The 24,168-nt window shown below is 39.4% G+C and overlaps 1 protein-coding gene across 1 annotated transcript in view; it reads left to right on the top strand.

Moving 5' to 3' along the window:
- ASB15 (ankyrin repeat and SOCS box containing 15) overlaps positions 1-8,375 on the top strand; it is a 141,406-nt gene extending 133,031 nt beyond the window's left edge. Inside the window, exon 11 of the mRNA XM_053716661.1 lies at positions 7,855-8,375. Within this exon, the coding sequence (XP_053572636.1) occupies positions 7,855-7,859 (5 nt within the window). The 3' untranslated portion in view covers positions 7,860-8,375. The remainder of the gene's footprint in view (positions 1-7,854) is intronic.
- Positions 8,376-24,168: the final 15,793 nt, after the last annotated feature.

The following is a 24,168-nucleotide window of genomic DNA, read 5'->3' as shown; positions in this document are numbered from 1 at the left end:
TTATTATGAGTGTAACTGTACCGTGAAATGCATTTTTGATGTTTTTTGTAACACTTTTTACTTGAGCGGAACAGTTAACCAGAGCTCTGTCACTCTATCCCGACGCTCGTTAAATTCAATTGCGTTAAATTCGTTTTCTTTTAACTTGTAATACGCACACTGCTTCCCATGTGCGCAAACACCCGCGATAAACCCTATATAGCGTGAGTGCAAGTTAGCGCACCACTAGTAATATGGCCCTATATTTATTGAGGGTTTGATAAGAGCACGCAGCAAACAGTCAGCTAGTTTACGAGTTTTGCGTTATGAGTGAAAAAGCATCGTTATGCTTCTTAACGCTGCTTTTTCCCTAACGCCGCTATTACAAGTCTTGTAGGTATAGGTGTACCGCACACCTTTTTGGCCATCACGTATAATCAGTACCAAACTTTAAAAAAAGTCCTTTTTCAATGGGAGTTTCATAGCACCGGTATTGCAAGTTTTGCTGTACGGCCAAAAAGTGAGCGGTACACCTTATACTGCCATTTAAAGTCAGTAGTTATAAGTTTTACGTTACAAAATCTGTAGCATAAAACTCATAACTAAAGTGTTAAAAAGTACACTAACACCCATAAATTACCTATTAACCCCTAAACCGCTACCCTCCCGCATCGCAAACACTATTTAAATATTATTGAACCCTAATCTGCCGTCCGCCCACACCGCCGCAATAATAAACCTATTAACCACTAAAATGCAAGCCCCCCACAACGAAATATACTAAAATAAACTATTAACCCCTAAGCCTCTGGCCTCCCACATCACTACATAAATATATTAACCCCTAAACCTAACCCTAACGTAACCCTAAGCCTAAGTCTAGCCCTAACACCCCCTAACTTAAATATAATTAAAATATATTTGTATATAATTGTATTTGGGTAAGGTATGGAGCTCAAAGCCACCATATCACCTGCACAAGCCGGGTTTTACAAAAACCTGTAATAGCAGTGCTATAGGGAGGTTAAATATCGCCGCTTTAGTGGCGGTCTTTAATTTCCCTATAACGCTCAAAACTTGGAATCTAGCTGACTGATTTTTAAGCAAGATGACTTCCTGTGAATTATGTGAAGACAAAAATTCTCAATGTGCCATTTTTCAGCTTTTTTGTTTTTCTTTCAAGTAAACAATGGGTTAGCATATTCAAAACCTGTTTGTGAAAATAATACCTGGTGGAATAAAAAAACTCATCCTAACATCTGAACTTGAAAATTGCGAAATTTAAAAAGGATTGAAACTGCAACAAGCTGTGAGTCGCTCTCCCGTATAATCAATAAAACAGCATCTATCTAGAACTGTTCAATTCTTGGAGCATGCAATTGCCACTCTGAAGGATACCAGCATCAGAAAAATGCCTTCAAAGTCTTACAGGATAAACAAATTAAAACAAAATAACGTCCTCTGTATAACAGTTCACACTAACATATCCAAAAAAAGAAATGTAAAACATTGAAAGGGAAATTAAATAAAAATAAAAACAAGACAATGTAGTCAGCTTTGAAATAGTGAGACATAGGGCCCCATTTATTAATGGATGGACGGACAAGTTTCGCTACCACAAACATGTCCGTCTGGCTTCGCTGCGAGCAGCATACACTGCCAGCATTTAATATTAGTTGTGCAATACCGCCCCCCTGCTCACATGCAGCCAATTGTGTGCGAGTAGCGGCTGTCAGTCATCCCAATCGGATCGTGTTGATTTCACCCGCCATAATTTAGGTGGCGGAGAGGTTAAGTAGCAGCGGTATTAAGACCACTGCTACTTAATTAGCATTTCAGGCTCATTCACACAAGTCTAAAATGCTGGGGCCCCAAAGCTGCTTTCACTGCTTGGTACATGTGGCCCATAACCATTAGACAAGATACTTTACAGTGGCAATATAGTCATTATGAATTCTGCATACTTAGTTGAGGCAAAAAAAATCCCAAACGCCTCTAGAATTCTGCAGAGCGTCCATGACCAGCCCCTGGAGACATCTTCTGTTTAATTAGACTACTTTAGCCTAACAAATCAAGCATGCAAATATTTTACAGTTACAAATGTTTACATAAACCTTTTTGCGCATTTTCCATTACTTGCGCACCATCGGCTTATTTGCACCACCATGTGATATCTAACATGAATTTTACTGCTTCTCCCATAGAAGCCTGTTATGAAGGGATTTATTGCACCTGCTCTGTCTGACATGCAGGTGGCAGTGCGTCCTAGACTATCTCTCAAGCGTTAAAAAATAACCGTAATTGTAACATTAAAATAGAAACACTACGCATTGTGTTTGAGTGAATATAATACACAATAATGCTAATATTTTTGCACTCCACTTGTAATCTAGCCCTTTATAGGGTTGTTGTCTGTAGCTTTAAAACAGTCATTTTCTGTTTTACAGTAATCCACTAATAATAGCCACTTGAGTAGTTACTTTGGTATTTTTTATCTTATCTTCTCTGAATTGACCAATTATAATCAGAGAAATAAATGCAGTACCACACTGTAAACACTGTGTAGCATGCAGTAGGCTCAGGAAAAATCTACTTTAGTTAAATAGTCTTAAAAAAATCGCAATACTTCCAAAAGAGCACTATTTAATATGTTTTACAATATTTTTGCATGATAAAAAGATTGGTAGTATGTACTGTAAGTAAATAATAATTAAACTAAATGACGGATAAAAGGAAATGCATACTTGTGCAGATCTCATTGCTTAGTAGCTGATAAGAACACTTCTACGGTTCTTCTAGTGGAGAGTGACATCCCACACACACACAAAACTGTAGGTATGTGAGGGGGTTATGATGTGTGGAACGCAGAATGCAGGAACATATACACAGAACAATGAAAATCTTTTTTAAAAGCTTTACTGAATTATAAGCAAAGGAACAGTTGGTAGTTCAAATTAAAGATCACAGAAACAACAAGTTTGAACATAGGCCTAATGCAGGACACTAAAGTCAAAAACAAAGTTCAGAATACTTTAGTAGGTTGTAGAAACAAATTGAAATGGATACTGGTGCTTGAGTTGTGCAGTAAATGGAGAGGATGTTACAAAATACCTGGTAGGTACAGCAGGCACAGCTGGTTTGAGGAAGGCGCAATTACGTTTTCCGGAACCATTTTCATACCGCTGATATTACAAGTGCAGCGAAATCGCCTTTTACGCTTCAATCCTTTCCACTATCTACAAGCTTTATGGTAAACTGTTTTCCGAAACTAAAAAGTTGCACAAAACACATCAAAAATACATTACAAATTAGAGATGAGATAAAAGAGGGCGCTCCAATAGTGAAGTATGTCTTGATGAACACAAAAACAAAGGTAAAGTGTATACACACAATACTCACAAACACGATGCACTCAACAGTGCAAATGGGGCAGGCTGAACTATCAGAGTTGTCCAGCTAACTCGCAATCCAGCTCCAGCCTCCACCGTGGGATCCGCCGCCAAACAAACAAACGGTACCGCTGTGGTTTCCATGGATCTCAAAACAAGCGGATCTAGGACTCAGATACCCCCAGTGTAACATTTGAGAGATAAGCAATGGCACCACTCTTGTTACTTTGAGGGAACACTATATTTAAATGAATGGAATATAATCTAATATATAGTTATACTATGTAATTGTGTGTATTGGTGCTGAGTATCAGAGAAAAACATATACAAAAACAATTCCAGCAAGAGAGCTGGACAGGATACTAACCAGAAAAGCACTCTGCCCTCATACGTATGGGCTTAGTGTATATAGGTTTTAAAATATATCAACTTTATTAGTTTCAATTAACCCTTTGAGTGCTAATGACGGCTCTGAGCCGTCACAGAGTTTCTCACTCTGGTGCTAATGACGGCTCAGAGCCGTCATGAGCACTCTCCCACATTGAGGGAGATCTGGGGGCTCCCACCCACTTCTACCCCAGCGATCGGGCCTACATAGTGACAGGCATCGCCGTGGCTTCACGTGATGCGCAGTGACGTCACGCGCAATAACGTGATGATGTCACCGCGCAACTTTATTTATACTTAACAATGTTAATTATAAGAGCAGGGGGCATGCTGCTTAGAAGTCTGTATCTCAGGCATCTAAGCAGCTACAGACTCCCAAGCACTCAAAGGGTTAAAAAGGGTTACACTCAATAAAATACCTAGCCATACCACTACTGTTGCAGTACCCTATCACAGAGTACATATGGGTACAATTTATTTTAGTATCCACATGACACTAAGGCCTATATTTATCAAAGTCTGGCGGACCTGATCCGCCAGTGCGGATCAGGTCCGCCAGACCTCACTGAATACGGAGAGCAATACGCTCTCCGTATTCAGCATTGCATCAGCAGCTCACAAGAGCTGCTGGTGCAACGCCACCCGCTGCAGACTCGCGGCCAATCAGCCGCCAGCAGGGGGGTGTCAATCAACCCGATCGTACTTGATCGGGTTGAATTCCGGCGATGTCTGTCCGCCTGCTCAGAGCAGGCGGACAGGTTATGGAGCAGCGGTCTTTGTGACCGCTGCTGCATAACTGCTGTTTCTGGCGAGCCTGCAGGCTCACCAGAAACACGGGGCATCAAGCTCCATTCGGAGCTTGATAGATAGGCCCCTAAGTGGGTATACAATATATAAGCACACACTTTGACTGAATAGTGGCCCCCAAAAGGTTTGGCCTCATTTAGCAGGGATGTTAGCCCACAGCATATTATAAACATACCTTTACCATTAAAGTTTACCACAAATCCTCTTTAGGTTGGAGTTACTATCCATGATATCCATTCAGGATAAGAATTTGTAACTATCCACCATTTTCACTACATTAGTTTGAAAACCACTTTTACTTGCTGCAACTGTTTTTATTGTGTAGGTTTATTTAGTGTTAGTAATGTGGGAGGCTAGAGGTTTAGGGGTTAATAACTTTATTTAGTTGCGGCAATGTTGGGGAGCGGCGGAATAGGGGTTAATAACTTTAAAATAGTGACAGCGATGTTGGGGTGCGGCGGAATAGAGGTTAATAAATGTAGTATAGTGGCGGAGATATCGGGAGCGGCAGATTAGGGATTAATCATTTTATTTATGTGGCAGCAATATCAGGAGCGGCAGATTAGGGGTGTTTAGACTCGGGGTTTATGTTGGTGTTAGGTTTAAACATTAGGGTAATCTAGGTGAGAGTTATCTATATAGATGAGATAAAAGAGGGCGCTCCAATGGTGAAGTATGTTACAAACTACCAAAAGATAGAGAAACAAGTATGTGCAATATACTCACATCACAATGCACTCAATAATGCAAATGGGACAGGCTGAACTATCAGAGCCGTCCAGCTGACTCACGATCCGGCTACAGCTATCACTGCAAAAGCCAAAATTAGAAGAAGTAGAAAGCACCACCAGGGCCGCCATCAGGGGGTGAATAGGGTTACTCCTGTCAGGGGCCCAGTGGGCCAGGGGGTCCCATGAGGCAAGCACAACTATTGTTTACATTTTTTTATTTTTTTTTACATTTTGGCAGCCATGGGAAATGTCATTACAGGATTTGACAGGATTTCTGAGTGTTCACTGAACAAATATGCACAGTGTGAGACAGACTTGGCACTTCAGTTTGTACAGAGGAGGTAGGACTTACTTAGTAAATGTATTTTATTTATTTGTGCTATTTTAGATTGTAACTTCAGTGTGGTAGTTGTGTGGTGGGGCCAGGGGTCCAACAAAACATTTTTTAGCAATATGCAGCAGTGTATTTATGATTATTTGACAATGCTGTAGAAATTCTATATTTAAAACCATGCAGAAATGTTTCCTCCTCAATGTACAAATGGTAGGTACCCTTTTGGCAGATATGATTTTTTGTGTATATATATATATATATATATATATATATATATATATATATATATATATATATATATATATATATATATATATATATATATATATTCCAGTTTACTGCCCCTTTATGCAAGGACTTTCCAGATGCCAGGAGGCATTTTATCTAAGATTTTTACATCTGCATAAAATTTTATACTCTCAGGCTAAGATTGCTCAGTGTTTGAAATGAGACAGGTTAACTTAACACTATTCAGTTTACACTATAGCTGACTTAATTTTGAAATACATACAAACAAGCCTAAATCCTGCATTTAACCAGATTTAATGGTATGAAACCTAGTGCCACAGCTTATTGTTACACCAAGACCATATAGAGTACAGCATTTTTAAAATCTATAAGTACAGCTGACAGATGGGAACATTTGTACACCAGATTTGAGGTGGTGTTCTTGGTTGGGGAAAATGGGAGGGGGGGCAAACATATGTCAAACTTTCAAAATTACTTTTCTTCATCTACCCATTTTGACAGATCAGTAATGTACAATTTTGAATTCACAGAAGTATTTTGTTTGTACATTTACAAATATGATTCTTTAAAAAGTGATTTCTTAATTTCTGCTATTTTATTTTTATCATGCATGTCACACACTGTTGATTTAGGGGATGGCAATGTGCAGAAATTGTACCCCCTGTGAGTGTTTCTGTGGGTGTCTGTGTTTATGTCTTTGTGCTTTTGTTGGTGTCTCTATGAGTGTGTATGTCTTTTTTTTCTGTAGATCTCTCTGTGAGGGTTTGTGTGTCTGTCTTTGTGCATTTTCTGTGGATGTCTCTGCGAGGGCGTGTGTATGTATGTATTTGTGGTTTTCTGTGGGTTAGTGTCTCTCTGTGTGTGTATGTCTTTGTGTGTTTTCTGTGGGTGTCTGTGAGTGTGTATGTCTTTGTTTGTTTTCTGAGGCTGTCTCTGTGGGTGTTTCCTTTGGTGTATGTGCAAGTTTGTGTTTGAGTTCTTGTGTGTGTATGTCCTTTTTAGGACATTTCGACCTTACTACTGATTATTCACATCTTTCTACAGACTTTGAGACTAATGAGACCTTTCTGAAAGTCACCAATCCACCACTTAACCTTTAAATGATTGTTTAGGAAGTTCAGGGCCCTTCCTTTCAGCCACTGCATGCTGTTATCATCATATAGTTGGCATCTTCCTTGACAAAAAAGATAATCAGAACTCCATATTTTGAATTGCAAATCTCCTTTTTTGACAAAACTGTAGTCTACCTCATTACTTGTCAGGTCAATGTGAACAAGTGCTGAGTGTCTGTGTGGGTGTCTGTGTCTGAGTGTGTTTGTGTGTTTCTTTGCGTGTCTGCTAGAGTGTCTATATGTGAATCCTTATGTGTGTCTGTGTGTTTCTGTGTTTGTGTGTTACTACCTTTACAACATTTCCAAGTTTGACTACACTTAAGAATAAAGTGCATATACGTTTTAGTCACTTGGTCAAAAACTGAACATGTCAAAGGGGGCCCTACTTCTTCTAATTTGGATTACGACTTTTGTAGTAATAGCTGTAGCTGGATCGTGAGCCAGCTGGATGGACGGCTCTGATAGTTCAGCCTGCCCCATTTGCACTTTGTTTGTGAGTATATTGCACATACTTGCTTCTCTATCTTTTGGTAGTTTGTGTCATACTTCACCATTGGAGCACCCTCTTTTATCTCGTATATATAGATTACTCTGCCCACCTGTTTGGGGGAAAACGTTTATCGTTTGAAGAGGAGTGGCTCCTGGAGGAATTTTCTATTACTGGAACTCTTATCACTGGAACTTATTTATTAGTTCATTTCTACACTACTGTGATCACATAACACTTTTTTGTTATAGCATATATGAATATGCTCACTATTTGATATTTGTGTTTTGTAGGGATATTTATATCAGTTCACAATTGACGCAGACAGTTTTTTTTGTTTTTTTTTAGTTGTTCTCATATATATTTGTTTTCTTTTTAGACTAACAGAGTTCTTGTTCCACTGCAATGAGAGAGGTAGGCTTCAGAGAGGGGACCCCGGACACCCCAAATTTGCATGGGTTCTTCAGTAGAGACAGATTCTAAAGGTGGAGGCAGAGGACGAACAGGAGGACTATGGGCAGCAGCCTTTTCCATGGGCTTCTCCCTAAGGCGATGGTCAATCAGAGTCGACAGAGAGACAAGGCTTTCTTGTGTTTTAGGGACCCCTACTCGTGCCAGTTTATCTTTCAGAGTAACAGACAGGCCTAACCGAAATTGATCCAGGAGGGCAGCTTAATTCCAAGCTGTTATGATGGCAAGGGGACAAAACTCAATTACAAATTCCTCCACATCTCTTCCACCCTGTTTAAGGGCATGGATCTTAGCTTGTGCAGTGGAGATCTTGTTGGGGTCTTCCTATTGTGACCTAAGACTTTGCAAAAATGTATCCCAGGTGGTAGATTTAAGAGCGGACATGATTTGCTGTCGGCATTTAACATTGCACAAGCATTTCTGGTGAAATGCTTGTGCAATGCTGCCCCCTGCTCACTGGCGGCCAATCGACCGCTAGCAGGGGTCATCAATCATCGTATTGGATCAGGATTTTTTCAGTACGCCATCTAAAAGGTGGCTGATACGTTAAGGAGCAGCAGTCATACGATCGCTGCTTCTTAACTTCCATTTCAGGTGGACCTGAAACGATGGGGCTCCGAAGCAGCATCCTCTGCTTAATAAATGGAGCCCCAAAACTCAAGGATAGGGCTGTGAGTGACCAGGAGTTGGTGAACCCATAACTGTGGCTCTCCAGAGAGAAGTGAAATAACAGTTCATACTTGTAAAAAGTCCTTGTAGTAAGTTCTGGGTTGCAGAGAAAACAGAATCTGATAAGAGGTGATACAAGTCTGAAATTGGGACAAATACCCATTAAATTTCTGAAGTAAAGCAATTCTAGGTTCAGGTAGATTGTTAACAGTAGATTCTGATACAGGTGCACTGGTGCTGGCGTTGCTGTTCCAGTCTGTTCTGATTCTTCTGTAAGAGTTTGGCTGAGGGAGTTATGGTGTGGAACTCAGAATGCAGGAACAAGTACACAGAACAATGAAAGTCTTTTTAAAAGCTTTACTGATTAATAGCAAAAGAATAGTTGGTAGTTCAAATGAAAGATCACATAAACAGCAAGATTGAACTAAGGCTTAAAGGGACACTAAACCCATTTTTTTTCTTTCATGATCCAGACAGAGCATGCAATTTTAAGCAACTTTCTAATTTACTTCTTTTATCATTTTTTCTTAATTCTCTTGCTATCTTTATTTGAAAAAGAAGGCATCTAAGCTAAGGAGCCAGCCAATTTTTGGTTTAGAACCATGGACATCACTTTTTTATTGGTTCTGTCCAATCAGCAAGGACAACCCAGGTTGTTCACCAAAAATGGGCCAGCATCTAAACTTACATTCTTGCTTTTCAAATAAAGATACCAAGAGAATGAAGAACATTTGATAATAGGAGTAAATTAGAAAGTTGCTTAAAATTGCATGATCTATCTGAATCACGAAATAAAAAAATTGGGTTCAGTGTCCCTTTAATGCATGACACTAAAGTCCAAAACAATGTTCAGCTATACTTAAAGGGATACTAAACCCACATTTTTTCTTTCATGATTCAAATAGAGCATGCAATTTTAATCACCTTTCTAATTTTGTCCTATTATAAATTTTTCTTCGTTCCCTTGATATCTTTATTTGAAAATGCTGGAATGTAAGGTAAGGAGCCAGCCCATTTTTGGTTCAGCACCTTGGGAAGAGTTGCTGATTGGTTTGCTACATTTAGCCACCAATCAGGAAGCGCTACTCAGATACTAAACCAAAAGTGGGCCGACTCTTAAGCTTACATTCCTGCTTTTTCAAGTAAAGATAGAAAGAGAACGAAGAAAAATTGATAATAGGAGTAAATTAGAAAGTTGGTTAAAATTGCATGCTCTATCTGAATCATGAAAGAAGAAAATGTGGGTTTAGTGTCCCTTTAAGTATAGCTTTTAGATATCTGTTTTTTTTTTTCAAAAAGATAAAAAATGTAATGTGTTTTTAAGTATGGTATTATGTACTCTAGCCTTTCTGGTGGTGTAGAAAAAGCATAATATTTACAGTAAAAATAAATAAGAAATAAACTGCATATTTTTTCACTGCTTGTATAAGATTTAAGTTTAATTTCCTTTTTAATACAAATTTAAAAAACTGCTAATGACGCTCACACAGCTGCACACGCAGTTCAAGGGAGGAGACCAACTGAAGTCACAAATTGTTACCACTATGTACATACACTGGTGTAAAAACTAATAGTAAAAAAAAATGCACAAAACTTGGCCTGGTGCCATTTTTAGGTTTAGGCATACAAAGGACATTACGCTTGCTGTCCTATTCTTCTCAGAGAGGCTAACATGCACATTCTATAACCTACAAATGTTCCAAATTTAATAGCTAATTTAAGTAGTTTACATCAGTTTGAAAACCTAGGTTACTGATATTGCTTTCTGGCTTCTCTAGGAAGCTTGGCACAAAGCACAATTTTTTCATGTGAACAAGAGGGTCCAGATTACATGTGGGACGCTATTATTTTTATTATTTTTTTTTTCAAGCACTAACTGCGCTCAAAGTAGAAAGTTATGACTCATATTACAAGTTGAAAGTAAAACGGTAAGGCGAGAGCGAAAGACTAAGGAGTGCTAACTTCAGCACTTCAGCTATCTCAAGCACGCTAAATCCTCCCCATTGACTTCTATGGGGCACGCTGAAGAAATCCTTAGTAGTTAGCGCGATACACAAGAACAATTGCACTAAAACCAAAGGTGCCTTAGGAATACTTTATATTCCTATGTTCGTCAGTTCATGGGATATTTCTTTATCAGACCAATCCTGGCCAGTAGTCTTCTTATCCCGGTCTCAAGTGGAAAGATAAAGAAAAAAAAAAGTTACGTCTAAACACCCCTAATCTGCTGCCCCAACATCGTCGACACCTACATAAATGTATTAACCCCTAATCTGCCACTCCCGACATCACAGCCACCGGAATAAATCTATTAACCTCTAATCTGCTGCTCCTGATATCGCTGCCACTATACTAAAGTTATTAACTCCTATTCCCTCGCGCCTCAACATCGCCCACACTATAATAAAGATATTAACCCCTATTCCACCAAATCAGCCAATAGGAATACAAGGGACGCCATTTTGAAAAGGCTCCCTTATATTGAAGAATCAGTATACAGCGGTGACCTATGAAAAGGATGCTCCGCGCCAGATGTCTTCAGGATGGAGCCGCTCCACGCCGCCGGGATGAAGATAGAAGATGCCGCCTGGATGAAGATAGAAGACGCCACCTGGATGGATGAAGACCTCTCCACCTGGATGAAGACTTCTCGCCTCCTAGATGTCCGGACTTCAGAAACTGTAAGTGGATCATCGGGGGTTAGTGTTAGGTTTTTTTAAACTTTTTTTGGGTGGGTTTTTTTTTTAGATTAGGGTTTTGGGCATTCTTAAAAGAGCTAAATGCCCTTTTAAGGGCAATGAAAAGAGCTGAATGCCCTTTTAAGGGCAATGCCCATACAAATGCCCTTTTCAGGGAAATGGGTAACTTAGGTTTTTTTAGAGTTAGGTTTTTTTATTTTGGAGGGTTGGTTGGGTAGAGGGTTTTAATGTTGGGGGGTATTTTTTTTACAGGGAAAAGAGCAGATTTCTTTAAGGCAATGCCCTACAAAAGGCCCTTTTAAGGGCTATTGGTAGTTTATTGTAGGCTAGGGTTTTTTATTTTTGGGGGGCTTTTTTATTTTTATAGTGCTATTAGATTAGGTGTAATTGTTTTTATTTTGAATAATTTTGTTTGTTATTTTTCATAATTTAGTGTTTGTTATTTTTTGTACTTTAGTATTTTTTTATTTTTGTAATTTAATTTTTTGTAATTTTTGTAATTGTAGATTTAATTTTTTTAGTAGGGTTACATTTTTTAATGTGTAATTTAATTAATTTAATTTGTAGTAATTTTAACTTTAGTATAATAGTAACGTTAGTTTAATTTATAGTTTAATTTTTTTATTTTTTATTTCCCAGGTAAGTTTTTATTTATTTTAAGATTGGGATCTTGTAATTTTAATTTAAAGTTATTGGGTTGTTAGGTTTAGGGGTTAATAGTTTAATTTAGTTTTTGACGATGTGAGGGACTGACAGTTTAGGCGTTAATAGGTTTATTTAGTGGTAGTGATGTGGGAGGCCAGAGGTTTAGGGGTTAATAACTTTATTTAGTGGCAGTGACGTCGGGGAGCAGCGGAATAGGGGTTAATATCTTTATTATAGTGTGGGGGATGTTGGGATGCGGGTGGAATAGGGGTTAATAACTTTAGTATAGTGGCGACAAAGTTGGGGAGTGGCGGAATAGGGGTTAATACATTTTATTAGTGGTGGCGAAGTCGGGAGCGGCAGATTAGGGGTTAATAACTTTAAAATAGTGTTTGCGATGCGGGAGGGCCTCGGTTTAGGGGTTAATAGGTAGTTTTTGGGTGTTAGTGTACTTTGTAATAGTTTAGTTATGAGTTTTGTGTAACACTTTTGTTGCGTAAAACTCATAACTACTGTTCTCAGATTGCGAAACGGATCGTGTCGGTATAGGCTACAATGCAAGCATATTAGCCTCACTGCAAAACTTGTAATTGCAGCGCTATGGAAATCCCATGCAAAAACGTAATTTTTTTGAGTGTGGGACTGATGTTGCGTTACATGCTAAAAGGCTTGCAGTACAGCTATACCGACAAGACTCGTCATGGCTGCGTTACTGTTTTAACGCTGAAATGGCGTTTAAGCATTAAAACACAAACGCAAAACTCGTAATCTAGGTGATTGAAAGTTACTAGGCAGAGCAGGTACAGCAACTAGTTGATAGTACAATCTTCCAGAGTACAAAGCTGAAGAGTAACCAGCAGCAGGAAGTTAGTCCAGTCTTTCAGAGTGCCAAAGGGTTAAGCAGAAGTAGTATTCAGTTAGGCAGAGCAGAGTTCAGCAGCAGGAAAACAGTCCAATCAATTGAAATAGAGCACCCAGAAGTACACACAGTACAATCTATACTAGGGCACTGAAAATAGGTTATTACATTAAATTGGCGCAGGCTCGTGCCAAGGAGGAAACACAGGTGCAAACTGAGGAACGGATTGGCATTCGCCGCACAACTTCATGGGGCCATGGCAACGGCTGAGGAGCGGAGGCGGGAGAACAAGGGAGCGGAGGTAGCGGCATGACATTCACATAGAAGAAAATGTTCTTTTTTTAAACAGATGTGTGTATATATATATATATATATATAAGACACAAAAAACCCAGCACTCACTAGCAGATTCACAGAAATGTTTAAAAGCAAAACTGGGGGAAGTCAGTTACATTTGGCGCCAAAGGATCAAGCCCAGGACCACGACAAGGTCTCCCCCTTCCTGGGACCCTAACCAGCACCCACACAATGCATACTTCCAAACAAACCAACTGGGAACCTCCCAGGGTGACACAGGCTTTTGTAACCTCCCCTATGTAAATACAAAACACAGGAATGGACCGCACTCACAGACTGGACTGGGTACACATCCTAAGCCACTGTAAACATAGGGGAGGTTACAAAAGCCTGTGTCACCCTGGGAGGTTCCCAGTTGGTTTGTTTGGAAGTATGCATTGTGTGGGTGCTGGTTAGGGTCCCAGGAAGGGGGAGACCTTGTCGTGGTCCTGAGCTTGATCCTTTGGCGCCAAATGTAACTGACTTCCCCCAGTTTTGCTTTTAAACATTTCTGTGAATCTGCTAGTGAGTGCTGGGTTTTTTGTGTCTTGTGTTAATGTTTGTAATGCTCCCCTGCGGACCTGACACCCAGGTTGCTCGGGGGTTAACTGCCTTGGTTGCTGGGAACTTTGCAGCTGTCTGTCAGGGTTCAGGGCTGTGGAGTTAACAGTGGCTTAGGATGTGTACCCAGTCCAGTCTGTGAGTGCGGTCCATTCCTGTGTTTTGTATTTACATAGGGGAGGTTACAAAAGCCTGTGTCACCCTGGGAGGTTCCCAGTTGGTTTGTTTGGAAGTATGCATTGTGTGGGTGCTGGTTAGGGTCCCAGGAAGGGGGAGACCTTGTTGTGGTCCTGGGCTTGATCCTTTGGCGCCAAATGTAACTGACTTCCCCCAGTTTTGCTTTTAAACATTTCTGTGAATCTGCTAGTGAGTGCTGGGTTTTTTGTGTCTTGTGTTAATGTTTGTAATGCTCCCCTGCGGACCTGACACCCAGGTTGCTCGGGGGTTAACTGCCTGGGTTGCTGGGAACTTTGCAGCTGTCTGTCAGGGTTCAGGGCTGTGGAGTTAACAGTGGCTTAGGATGTGTACCCAGTCCAGTCTGTGAATGCGGTCCATTCCTGTGTTTTGTATTTACATAGGGGAGGTTACAAAAGCCTGTGTCACCCTGGGAGGTTCCCAGTTGGTTTGTTTGGAAGTATGCATTGTGTGGGTGCTGGTTAGGGTCCCAGGAAGGGGGAGACCTTGTCGTGGTCCTGGGCTTGATCCTTTGGCGCCAAATGTAACTGACTTCCCCCAGTTTTGCTTTTAAACATTTCTGTGAATCTGCTAGTGAGTGCTGGGTTTTTTTTGTCTTGTGTTAATGTTTGTAATGCTCCCCTGCGGACCTGACACCCAGGTTGCTCGGGGGTTAACTGCCTGGGTTGCTGGGAACTTTGCAGCTGTCTGTCAGGGTTCAGGGCTGTGGAGTTAACAGTGGCTTAGGATGTGTACCCAGTCCAGTCTGTGAGTGCGGTCCATTCCTGTGTTTTATATATATATATATATATATATATATATATATATATATATATATATATATATACTGTATATATGATCATTTTTGTAAAATATATATATATATATATATATACTGTATATATGATCATTTTTGTAAAATATATATATATATATATATATACTTATCTAGATGAAGATATACAGATTTATATATATAGATATATATATATATGTGTCCACATCGAATGAGAAATAACCACTAGACTTCCTGTGGGCGGAGCGCTGTGGTAATGGAGTGCGCTCAGGCTCTCCTTTGAGAGGAGCACCGTAACATCAGTGTCCCAGTCATAGAGCCTTATTGTGGGGAGAATATAATACCCTACCCGAGGACATTACATGGCATAAGGAAGTCCAATATACCCTTTTAGGCTGGTTGGGACCAGCCTTAAACACAGAACTGAAGTAGAAGTATGGCAACAAATTGAAGTGCAGGCAGCGCTGCAGCGAAGACTACAAGGGAAAATTACACAACACCCTGCAGAGGGAATACCTTATTTCAGAAACGTCTCGCTAAGAGCTCTGACCCAGGTGAGAGGTGGACCATCCGTCCGGGACTGGGTCTCAGAAAGGTGGCTGTGCCGCGTTGGGAGGCACGTGTCGTGCGCCCTGGAGGCTCCGGGCGGCAGCCGTGAAGCAGTGTCCAGGTGATTGTTGGGCTGGAGTTGCCTGGTTGGCAGGGAGAAGTTAATCGACCCCGGATTCTAGCGTCTCACTATCCCCCCTGGAAGCCGGCGTAGCACAGTGACGTCACATCCGCTCTACGGAGCACTGTCGGAGCCTTGGTGGTGGTCAGCAGCATACGGCAAGTGGCAGCAGCGTGGCAGCTCCAGAGATAGCACGTATCGCTTTGGAAGAGAAGGCTCACTGAGAGGTTTCAAATAACGCCGTGAAGATATCGGGGGGTTGAGTACCACTGTATGAGTTGTTTAAGTGGGCGCGTTTTTAGGCATATGTAGAAGGCAGTTACTCCACAAATATCGTTATATCTTTCCTCCCTGGGTCAGAAATAGAAATTGTGATTGCCGGTGTTGAGGAAATCTTACAGGCTGCAACGCTGGGAGCTGGCACTTTGCAGGTGTGACCCTCATTGATCTCATGCTATTGTTGCCGGTCTCCTGTATCTAGATAATACTGTGTTTTGTCTTTAAGGCCTTAAATACATCAGGGGCTAGGGCCCTAGCATCTTTTGTACAGCAATATATCAGAAAATACATGGCATTGGAAATTTCCAAGGACTAAGTATATACAAGGCAATACTGCTATCACAAGGCTATTGAAGGATATTAGCCCAAGTTGTAAAGTCTTGAAAATCAAAGAAGAATACATCGCGTCTGGGCCCTATAAGACTTTCTAGTGACTCTAGAGGGACTGGAAAATCTGTGCTTGCAGGCACCCACTAAACCTCTCTCATTTGCTTAAAGATAGTAATAATTGTCTTTACAGAGTCATAATAGAGGCTATTTAACGTCATATAGAGTAACACAAGGCCGGATAACCACACATGGAATAGAGCGCTTTGAGCAGACTTTACTCTATCAATTGCCTCATGTTTGGCCCTGAAACTATGTATATAGAAAATAGTTTGTAAAGACTTTGCTAAGTGTGTTCGGTGTATATAAAGTATCTTGTCAGATATCAACACTAAGTTCTATAAAGCTTTCTATATCTGTTAAATATCATGTAACATTCTTGGAGTTGGCGGAATGCAACCGCTTGGGCACAGTGAATTTTTTGGCTTGAAACCTGGGAAGAGAGAAGTTGTTGCTAATTTTTAGGCAACATATTGAGGTTTGAGCCAAATTTTCGCTCTCAGAATTTTTTTTTTTTTTTTTTTTTTTTTCCCCCTTCCTTTTTTTCTCCCCATTGAATTCACTAAGGTTCACTAAGTGGTTCACTAGTTTGGCACACTGAGTGCATTGGATCTGAGATTTTTGCACCCTTTTTTTTTTTTTTCTCACTACTGGCTAAGTTCACTACTGGCTAAGTTCAGCCCCTACACACACAAGGAGATCAGTGATTCCCCTTCTTTTTTTTTTCTTTTAGTCATTTTTCTCACTTTTTTCACTTATCAATAGTACAGAACACATCAAAGTTTTTTTGTTTGTTTTTCAACAGTCCGCATCCAGTTTTTTTCTTTTTTTTCCTCTCTTACCCATTTTTTCACTTTTTTCACATATCCACAATACAGAGCTCACTAAGCTCTAAGATCTTTTTTTTTTTTTTTTGTTGACACTTTAACAGCCTGCTTTTGGGTTTTTTTTTTTTTTGTTTTTTTTTTGTTCACGTTTTTCACATATTCAAAGCACAGAGCTTATCCAAGCTTCAAAAAAAAAAAAAATTTTTTTTTTTTTTTTTCCTTCCTTCACGTTGGTATTCACAAATAGCACTTAATTCATATATATTGATGTGAATGGAGAGGTTTATCTCACAACAAAAAAACTCTTCGCCTAGTATGCCCCCGAAACCGAAAGAGAAGAGAGCCAACTCTAAAAATACAGAATCATTTCATGACACCTCACAAGACCGCAATGTTTTGAATTTTTGTAATGATATGTCTGAGTTTGCTGCGGAAGTAGCTAAAATGATGGCTCCACATTTAGACCTAGTTAAACAAGAGATAAAGTCTGAGATTTTTAATCTTTCCAATGAGATTAGACAATTCACTACCCGTATGGAGGAGGTCGAGACAAGGGTGTCTGACCTGGAAGACAGATTAAATGCTGTGAGTTCGGCTTCTTCTGTTCAGGATAAGGCCATCACCCAGCTACAAGCGCGAGTTGAAGACCTCGAAGATAGGTCAAGACGGAACAACCTAAGAGTGATTGGCCTTCCTGAAACAGCGGAATTCCAAGATGTATTAAAATTTGTCTCTGTCACACTCCCTCAGGCACTCATGATTCCTCCTCCTCCTACACCCTTTCTGATAGAAAGAGCGCATAGAATTGGGGCACCCAGAGAAAATAACCCTTCATCCAATTCTAGGCCTATTATTTTTAAATTTTTCAATTATCAAGACAAAGTTTTATTTTTGTCCCATTACCGTAAACTTAATTCTCTGGTCATCAACTCTTATAGAATTGCAATTTTTCAAGATTTTTCTGCAGAAACTAGGGCCAAGCGGAGAGAAATGTCCCCTTTCTTTGACAAATTTAGCAAAGCAGAATGTAGTGTAAGATTGGTTTACCCAGCTAAACTTTTAATCAATAAGGCAGGGGTTTTATATGTGGTAAATAATAGTGAGGAAGCCAGGTCTCTTTGTAAAAAAATGGGCATAGTGTGACTAGCAGACGGTAACGCAAAAAGTCTTGGGAAGTTAGTAAACTGTATTTAGAATGGAAAATATTGTTACGTGCATTGGATTTTGTATAAAATTGTATATGGCGCTGTTTTTTTTTTTTTTTTTTTTTTCTCTTTCCCCGGGTCCCGCCTCCCCCTGCACGAATATATGGGTTATATAAATGTGATGATAGGGGCGAGACACGAGTCCGTTTACTCTCTGGTATATGTTAGACATGCTTAAGCTGGCGTCTTGGAATGTGGGTGGCATAAATTCCCCAATAAAAAGAAAGACCATAATTAAACATTTAGCTAAAATAAAGCCAGATCTCGCCTTCTTACAAGAGACCCATTTGAAAAATTCGGAAATGGGGAAGCTTCAAACTAATTGGGTAGGGGAAGTAATTGCGGCACCGTTTAACACACGCAAGCCATTCTTTTAAACAAAAATCTAGACTACAAAATAGATTCGTCAGCTATAGATCCGGAAGGTCGCTATATTATTGCAGAAATCACGATTAACAAAACTCGTTTTGTGTTTTGCAACATTTATGGGCCAAACAATGCGGATAAGACATTCTGGGACAAGATGGTACTTTATCTCCATAAATTTATAGGTCAGAACCTTATAGTGGCAGGGGATTTTAACCTAACAGCGGACCCTATTCTTGATAGGGTAAGTAAGGATCATAAGGTTGTTCGCGATAGAAAGACTCATACTCTTAAAAAATTTCTGGCGCAACTTGGGTTAATAGACGTGTGGCGCATCCAAAACCCAGATGTGAGAGCTTTCACGTGTCTAGCAAAAGGCCAGCAATCTCTCTCTAGGATAGACCTCTTTCTGATGGCAGATTCTATGACTGGTTCAGAATGGGAAGCAGACATAAAGGATATAACAATTTCAGATCATGCAGTGATTACACTGTCACTTAATGCACAGCAGTGTCGAAGTACTACTAATCAAAATATTTTTTTTCCCAAATACCTAGTGAATAATATCAATTTTCAGAACTGGCTGACTAACCAATGGGCTGATTATGAAACTATTAATAAAGACTATAAAAACAAGCCAGAGATATATTGGGAAGCAGCCAAAGCTGTATTAAGAGGCAATATTAAAGCATACATGTGTAAACTTAAGAAAAGAATTAGACACCAAGAAACCCAACTAAGTAATCAAGTAAAAAATGCGTACAGAACATATCTGAATGAACATACGAGAGATAAATGGCAGAAATATATAGAGGCCAAAATGGCACGTGATATTTTTATCAAACAAAAAACTGCCCTAGATATTCAGAGGCAAAAAGCCTTGTACGGAGGGTTTGTTGGGAGATCGGCCAAATTCTTGACTAGGCTCACTAAAAAGAATCATAGGAACCCAATAACAGCTATTAGATCTAGCACAGCTAGGTTCACTAATAACGCAGACATTACTAAGATCTTTTTTGACTATTTTAGTGCCCTCTACACTGCCGAAGAGTATCCGATAGAAAAGCAGACAGCATTTTGGGACAAGATTCAGATTCCTAAAATATCCCCAGAAAGCCTAGCAGAGATAAACAAACCGATTGATATGGAAGAGATAGTGGCAGCTATTAAGTCTGCCAAAACGAACAAAGCAGCGGGTCCTGACTGTCTTCCCATTGAATTTTATAGGATTCTCCAACCACATGTTGTTTTAGCTTTGGAAAAACTGTTTAATTTCTATTTCATCAGGAATAATAATTGCTCACCATACTTTGCTGCGGCGGTGATATCTTTAATTCTTAAAAAAAAACAAAGAACCAGATCTCCCAGAATCATATAGACCGATTTCCGTATTAAATACGGATTATAAATTGCTCACGGCCATTCTAGCAAATAGATTAAAACTTCACCTTGGTGCAATTATTCATGAAAATCAGTCAGGGTTCATGGCAGGGAGAAATCCTTCCAGGAACATACGAAAAGTCATGACCTTGATAGATTTTTTCTGGAACAAATTCAGAACAACAAGATATAGGGACACAGTAGACCTCGCCTTATTAACATTAGATGCAGAAAAAGCGTTTGATCGCATTGCGTGGAAACATCTATTTTATACTTTAGAACAATTCGGCTTCACAGGACACTTCCATAAATTTATACAGTTAATATATTCTTCCCCTATTTCATCTTTACTCATTAATGGGTAGATTTCTCAACGGATTGTTCTACAACGGGGTACACGTCAGGGCTGCCCCTTATCCCCGCTGTTGTTTAACATCTCGTTAGAACCCTTAGCAATTCTACTGCGGAAACAACTAGAGGGGATTCGGGTTGGAGATCAGAAAATAATATTGTTAATGTATGCGGATGACATACTTTTGGGTTTGAGCAACATTGAACAAAGTCTTTCTTATTTACTTGATGTAATCGAAATGTTTGGCAAAATTTCGGGTTATAAAATCAATCTCACTAAATCTGAGCTATTATGGCTCAATAGGAAAGATTGTCATATTAAGCATCCTTTCATCGAGACGTCACAGATAACCTATCTTGGGATTAAGTTAACTGCAAATCCAGAGGAGTGGTATAAGTTAAATTTCGGTAAATGCTTTTTAGAGTGTATAGATAAGATGAATCCTTAACAGCTAGGGTTACACTTATAAAAACTATTCTATTCCCCAAATTATTCTATCTCATACAAAATCTGCCAATCCCTATTCATAATAGCGATATAAAAAATTACAACAGGGCATGTTCGAATTTAATCTGGAGTGGCGCCAGAGTGCGTATCTCTGCCGCACGTCTCATGTGTAATAAAGAAGCTGCAGGTTTGTCCCTGCCTAATTTGCATTTTTATAGCTTGGCAGCATGGTTAAAGGTTGCCGTTGATTGGCTAACGCAATGTGATCAGGTTTCGCCGGTACTCTGGGAGACAGCTTTGGTGGCCCCTTTTCGGTTGGACGCTATCTTACATTGCCCTATGAATGCTCTCCCATCCTCGCTTTTTTCGCTCAGTACTTTTAGGTACGTCATTCTAGCATGGCAAAAATGTTGCTCCCTCGCGGACTGTTCACCTTATATCTCCAATTATCTACCCATTACGGGGAACCCTAACTTTGCACCAGGACTGTCAGATAAAGTCTTTAGGATATGGTTTACTAAAGGTTTGGTATTTGTCGCCCAAATGTTGGATGTGAATCGCACACCTTTAACCTTTGCTGAACTGAAACATACATTTGGGCTTGAGAACAAAGATTTCTACGCCTATTTGCAGCTAAGACATTTTTTCTTTGAGTTAAGGCAAAGCTATGGATTAGATTGGACTCTTTCGGTTCTCCAAGCTAAAATTAATATCTTTCAAGGAGGCCTATATTCTATATCTCCACTTTACAGCCTTTTGAACCAGGGGCCTTCAGCTCTTCAAAGAGAATTCATTGCTGCAAAATGGAATAGGTTTTTTCCGGCGGTGAATAGTCAGACCATCGAGAACACTTTCAAAATAATTGGAAATAGTTGGGTACTGACGGCGTGGAGAGAAACTCAAATTAAACTATCCTTTATGACATACCTGACCCCAATTAGGTTGACCAATTGGTACAGGATACAGACGGTGTGTCCCAAATGTTCCTCTCACACCGCTGATTTACTACACTGCTTTTGGAGTTGCCCTAGGATTATTCAATTTTGGCGCAGGGTAGAATATTGGATACAGGCTTCGCTTAAGATAGACTTTAACTTTCAATCAACACAGATATTTTTTTTAGTGCAACCGCAAATTGTCCCTAGAAACTTCAAATTAATTAATCAGATTATATTTCTTGGTCGTAATATAATACTGAGAGCCTGGAAGGCAAAAACAGCACCTAAATTGAATGAGCTTAAAAACGCGTTGATGACCCATTTTACACAAGAACAGTGGAACTTACAAGACGTTTCAGATGAAAGGTTAGCCAAGTTCTTTAATCAATGGGGAACATTTATTTTATCTTTTCCAGTTGAAGTGCAGGTTAGGATGGTTAAACCTTTCAGCGAGACTGCATACATGCAACTTCAGATATTGGCAGGTCATTTTCCCCGATCCTGGCATAACATGGGAGAGCTGGAAAGAGACTGACTATGACTGACTATGGTGGGGGGAGATAGGTCCCGGTCGGGGAAAGAACCTTTTCCTTTTTTTTTTTTTTTTCGTTGGTATACATTTATTTTATGTGTCTTGCTTTTCAGCGTTATCTGTTGCGTCTGTTAAACTATACATATAGCGAGGTTGTTGTACAAACAGGTGTTATTCAAGATTTGAGTCAAAAAGAGGAAAATATTAGAAAATAGGAGTGTATGGAATCGGGGATGTTGATAAGTGTACTATTCTTTCTTTGTTTTGGTTTACAAGGGGGTTGACAATATTCCATAACGAATCATTTTTGTATTTGTTATCTGTCGTGCTTTGTTTCATAAGATGTTATATTCAGCCCTGCGTGGCAGTAAGAAGTGGATTTCTGTGATGTGTACACTTATGGTAGGATGTTAATACCTCCATGAGTTTTCCACACAGACACCAAGTACTGTATGTTCACTTAGATTGGATTGGTGATAAGCAGCTGGAAAACGAGGTAAAGATGTCCTCTAGTATCCAGGAAAATAAGACAGGCTGCTGTGTGTTCTCTAAAAATGGATTGCTGGTAGGTAACTGGAAGACGAGGTAAAGACGTCCTCTAATATCCAGGAAAAGGCCTTCCAATTAGGTATGTAGGTAATTGAAGTCTTTATTCACAGGTGCAGGATTAATAAAACAATAGCAAGCTAGCAGGTGAGTTCCGCTTGCAGACTTTTACTAAAGCTTATCAGCCTCTCCACCTCTCAAAAGGCTGTATCACCTTGCTCCATGGGTGACCGACAGAGGTCAGGTAGAAATAATTTACAAACACCGCCATTGAAACACCATTTTTTGGTGGCAGTGTTCGTAAATGATTTCTACCTGTGAAATTCCTATGTTCTTCACATACATATATAAATATATATAAACGAAGGATAGGTAGGGAGAGGTGAGGTACGTCTACAATCAACTACGAAACATCAAGAATGCTGCAAAGGATATAAAAAACAAGAGAACGATCACCTCAGTAGCATACCACTTTTACAGATATCACCAAGCCAAAGTGAATGGCTTGGAATGCTGTGGAGTGCAAAAAAATCAACCTTGGAATAAGAGGTGGGGGACAAAGAAAAAAATCTTATTACAACATGAATGCAGATGGATATATCTTCTTAATGCAGTACAACCCCAAGGGCTAAATGAACACAACAACTATTTCTCTTATCTTTGAGGGTTGAGGAAACAAATTAAATGGTTTTCTCCAGCCATACATTTAGAATAAAGAATCAACATCTATGCTGACATCCAAATAGAAAATTTGGAAAAAATTGGAAATAAATAGACTTTAGTATCTGAATTGGGAAGAACATAGTAATTTTTTCAATAAAAAAATAACTAGGTTGAAAACATAAGAATTAAATATAATTAAATTATTATTTCTACCTAGCATTAAAATTGTTTTGAGCCCAAAAAGTATTATTATGACTGTCACAGCATCACAACTGGTGCAGATACTTATCTAATGTATGACACAAAATATAATGTAGAAAATGAATTATCGTACAATTGGCCCTATACCTTACACATACTATAGACACAGATGATAGGTACTTAAGAAATAAATTTTACTAATATCTCTAATCAGCACTTATGCCACACTATTTCCAATAAGCACATTCTCACAAGTTATTTATATAGTTCATTTATCCAAGAACCCCATCACATATTTTATTAAACTGATGGATTTTTAAAATATTTTTAGATCCTAGAATTAGTTTAAGAATCTTGAGAACAAAGATTTCTACGCCTATTTGCAGCTAAGACATTTTTTCTTTGAGTTAAGGCAAAGCTATGGATTAGATTGGACTCTTTCGGTTCTCCAAGCTAAAATTAATATCTTTCAAGGAGGCCTATATTCTATATCTCCACTTTACAGCCTTTTGAACCAGGGGCCTTCAGCTCTTCAAAGAGAATTCATTGCTGCAAAATGGAATAGGTTTTTTCCGGCGGTGAATAGTCAGACCATCGAGAACACTTTCAAAATAATTGGAAATAGTTGGGTACTGACGGCGTGGAGAGAAACTCAAATTAAACTATCCTTTATGACATACCTGACCCCAA

Source organism: Bombina bombina, chromosome 6 (genome assembly GCF_027579735.1).
Source record: "Bombina bombina isolate aBomBom1 chromosome 6, aBomBom1.pri, whole genome shotgun sequence".
Lineage (NCBI taxonomy): Eukaryota > Metazoa > Chordata > Amphibia > Anura > Bombinatoridae > Bombina > Bombina bombina.
This window is presented reverse-complemented; position numbering and strand designations above follow the sequence as displayed.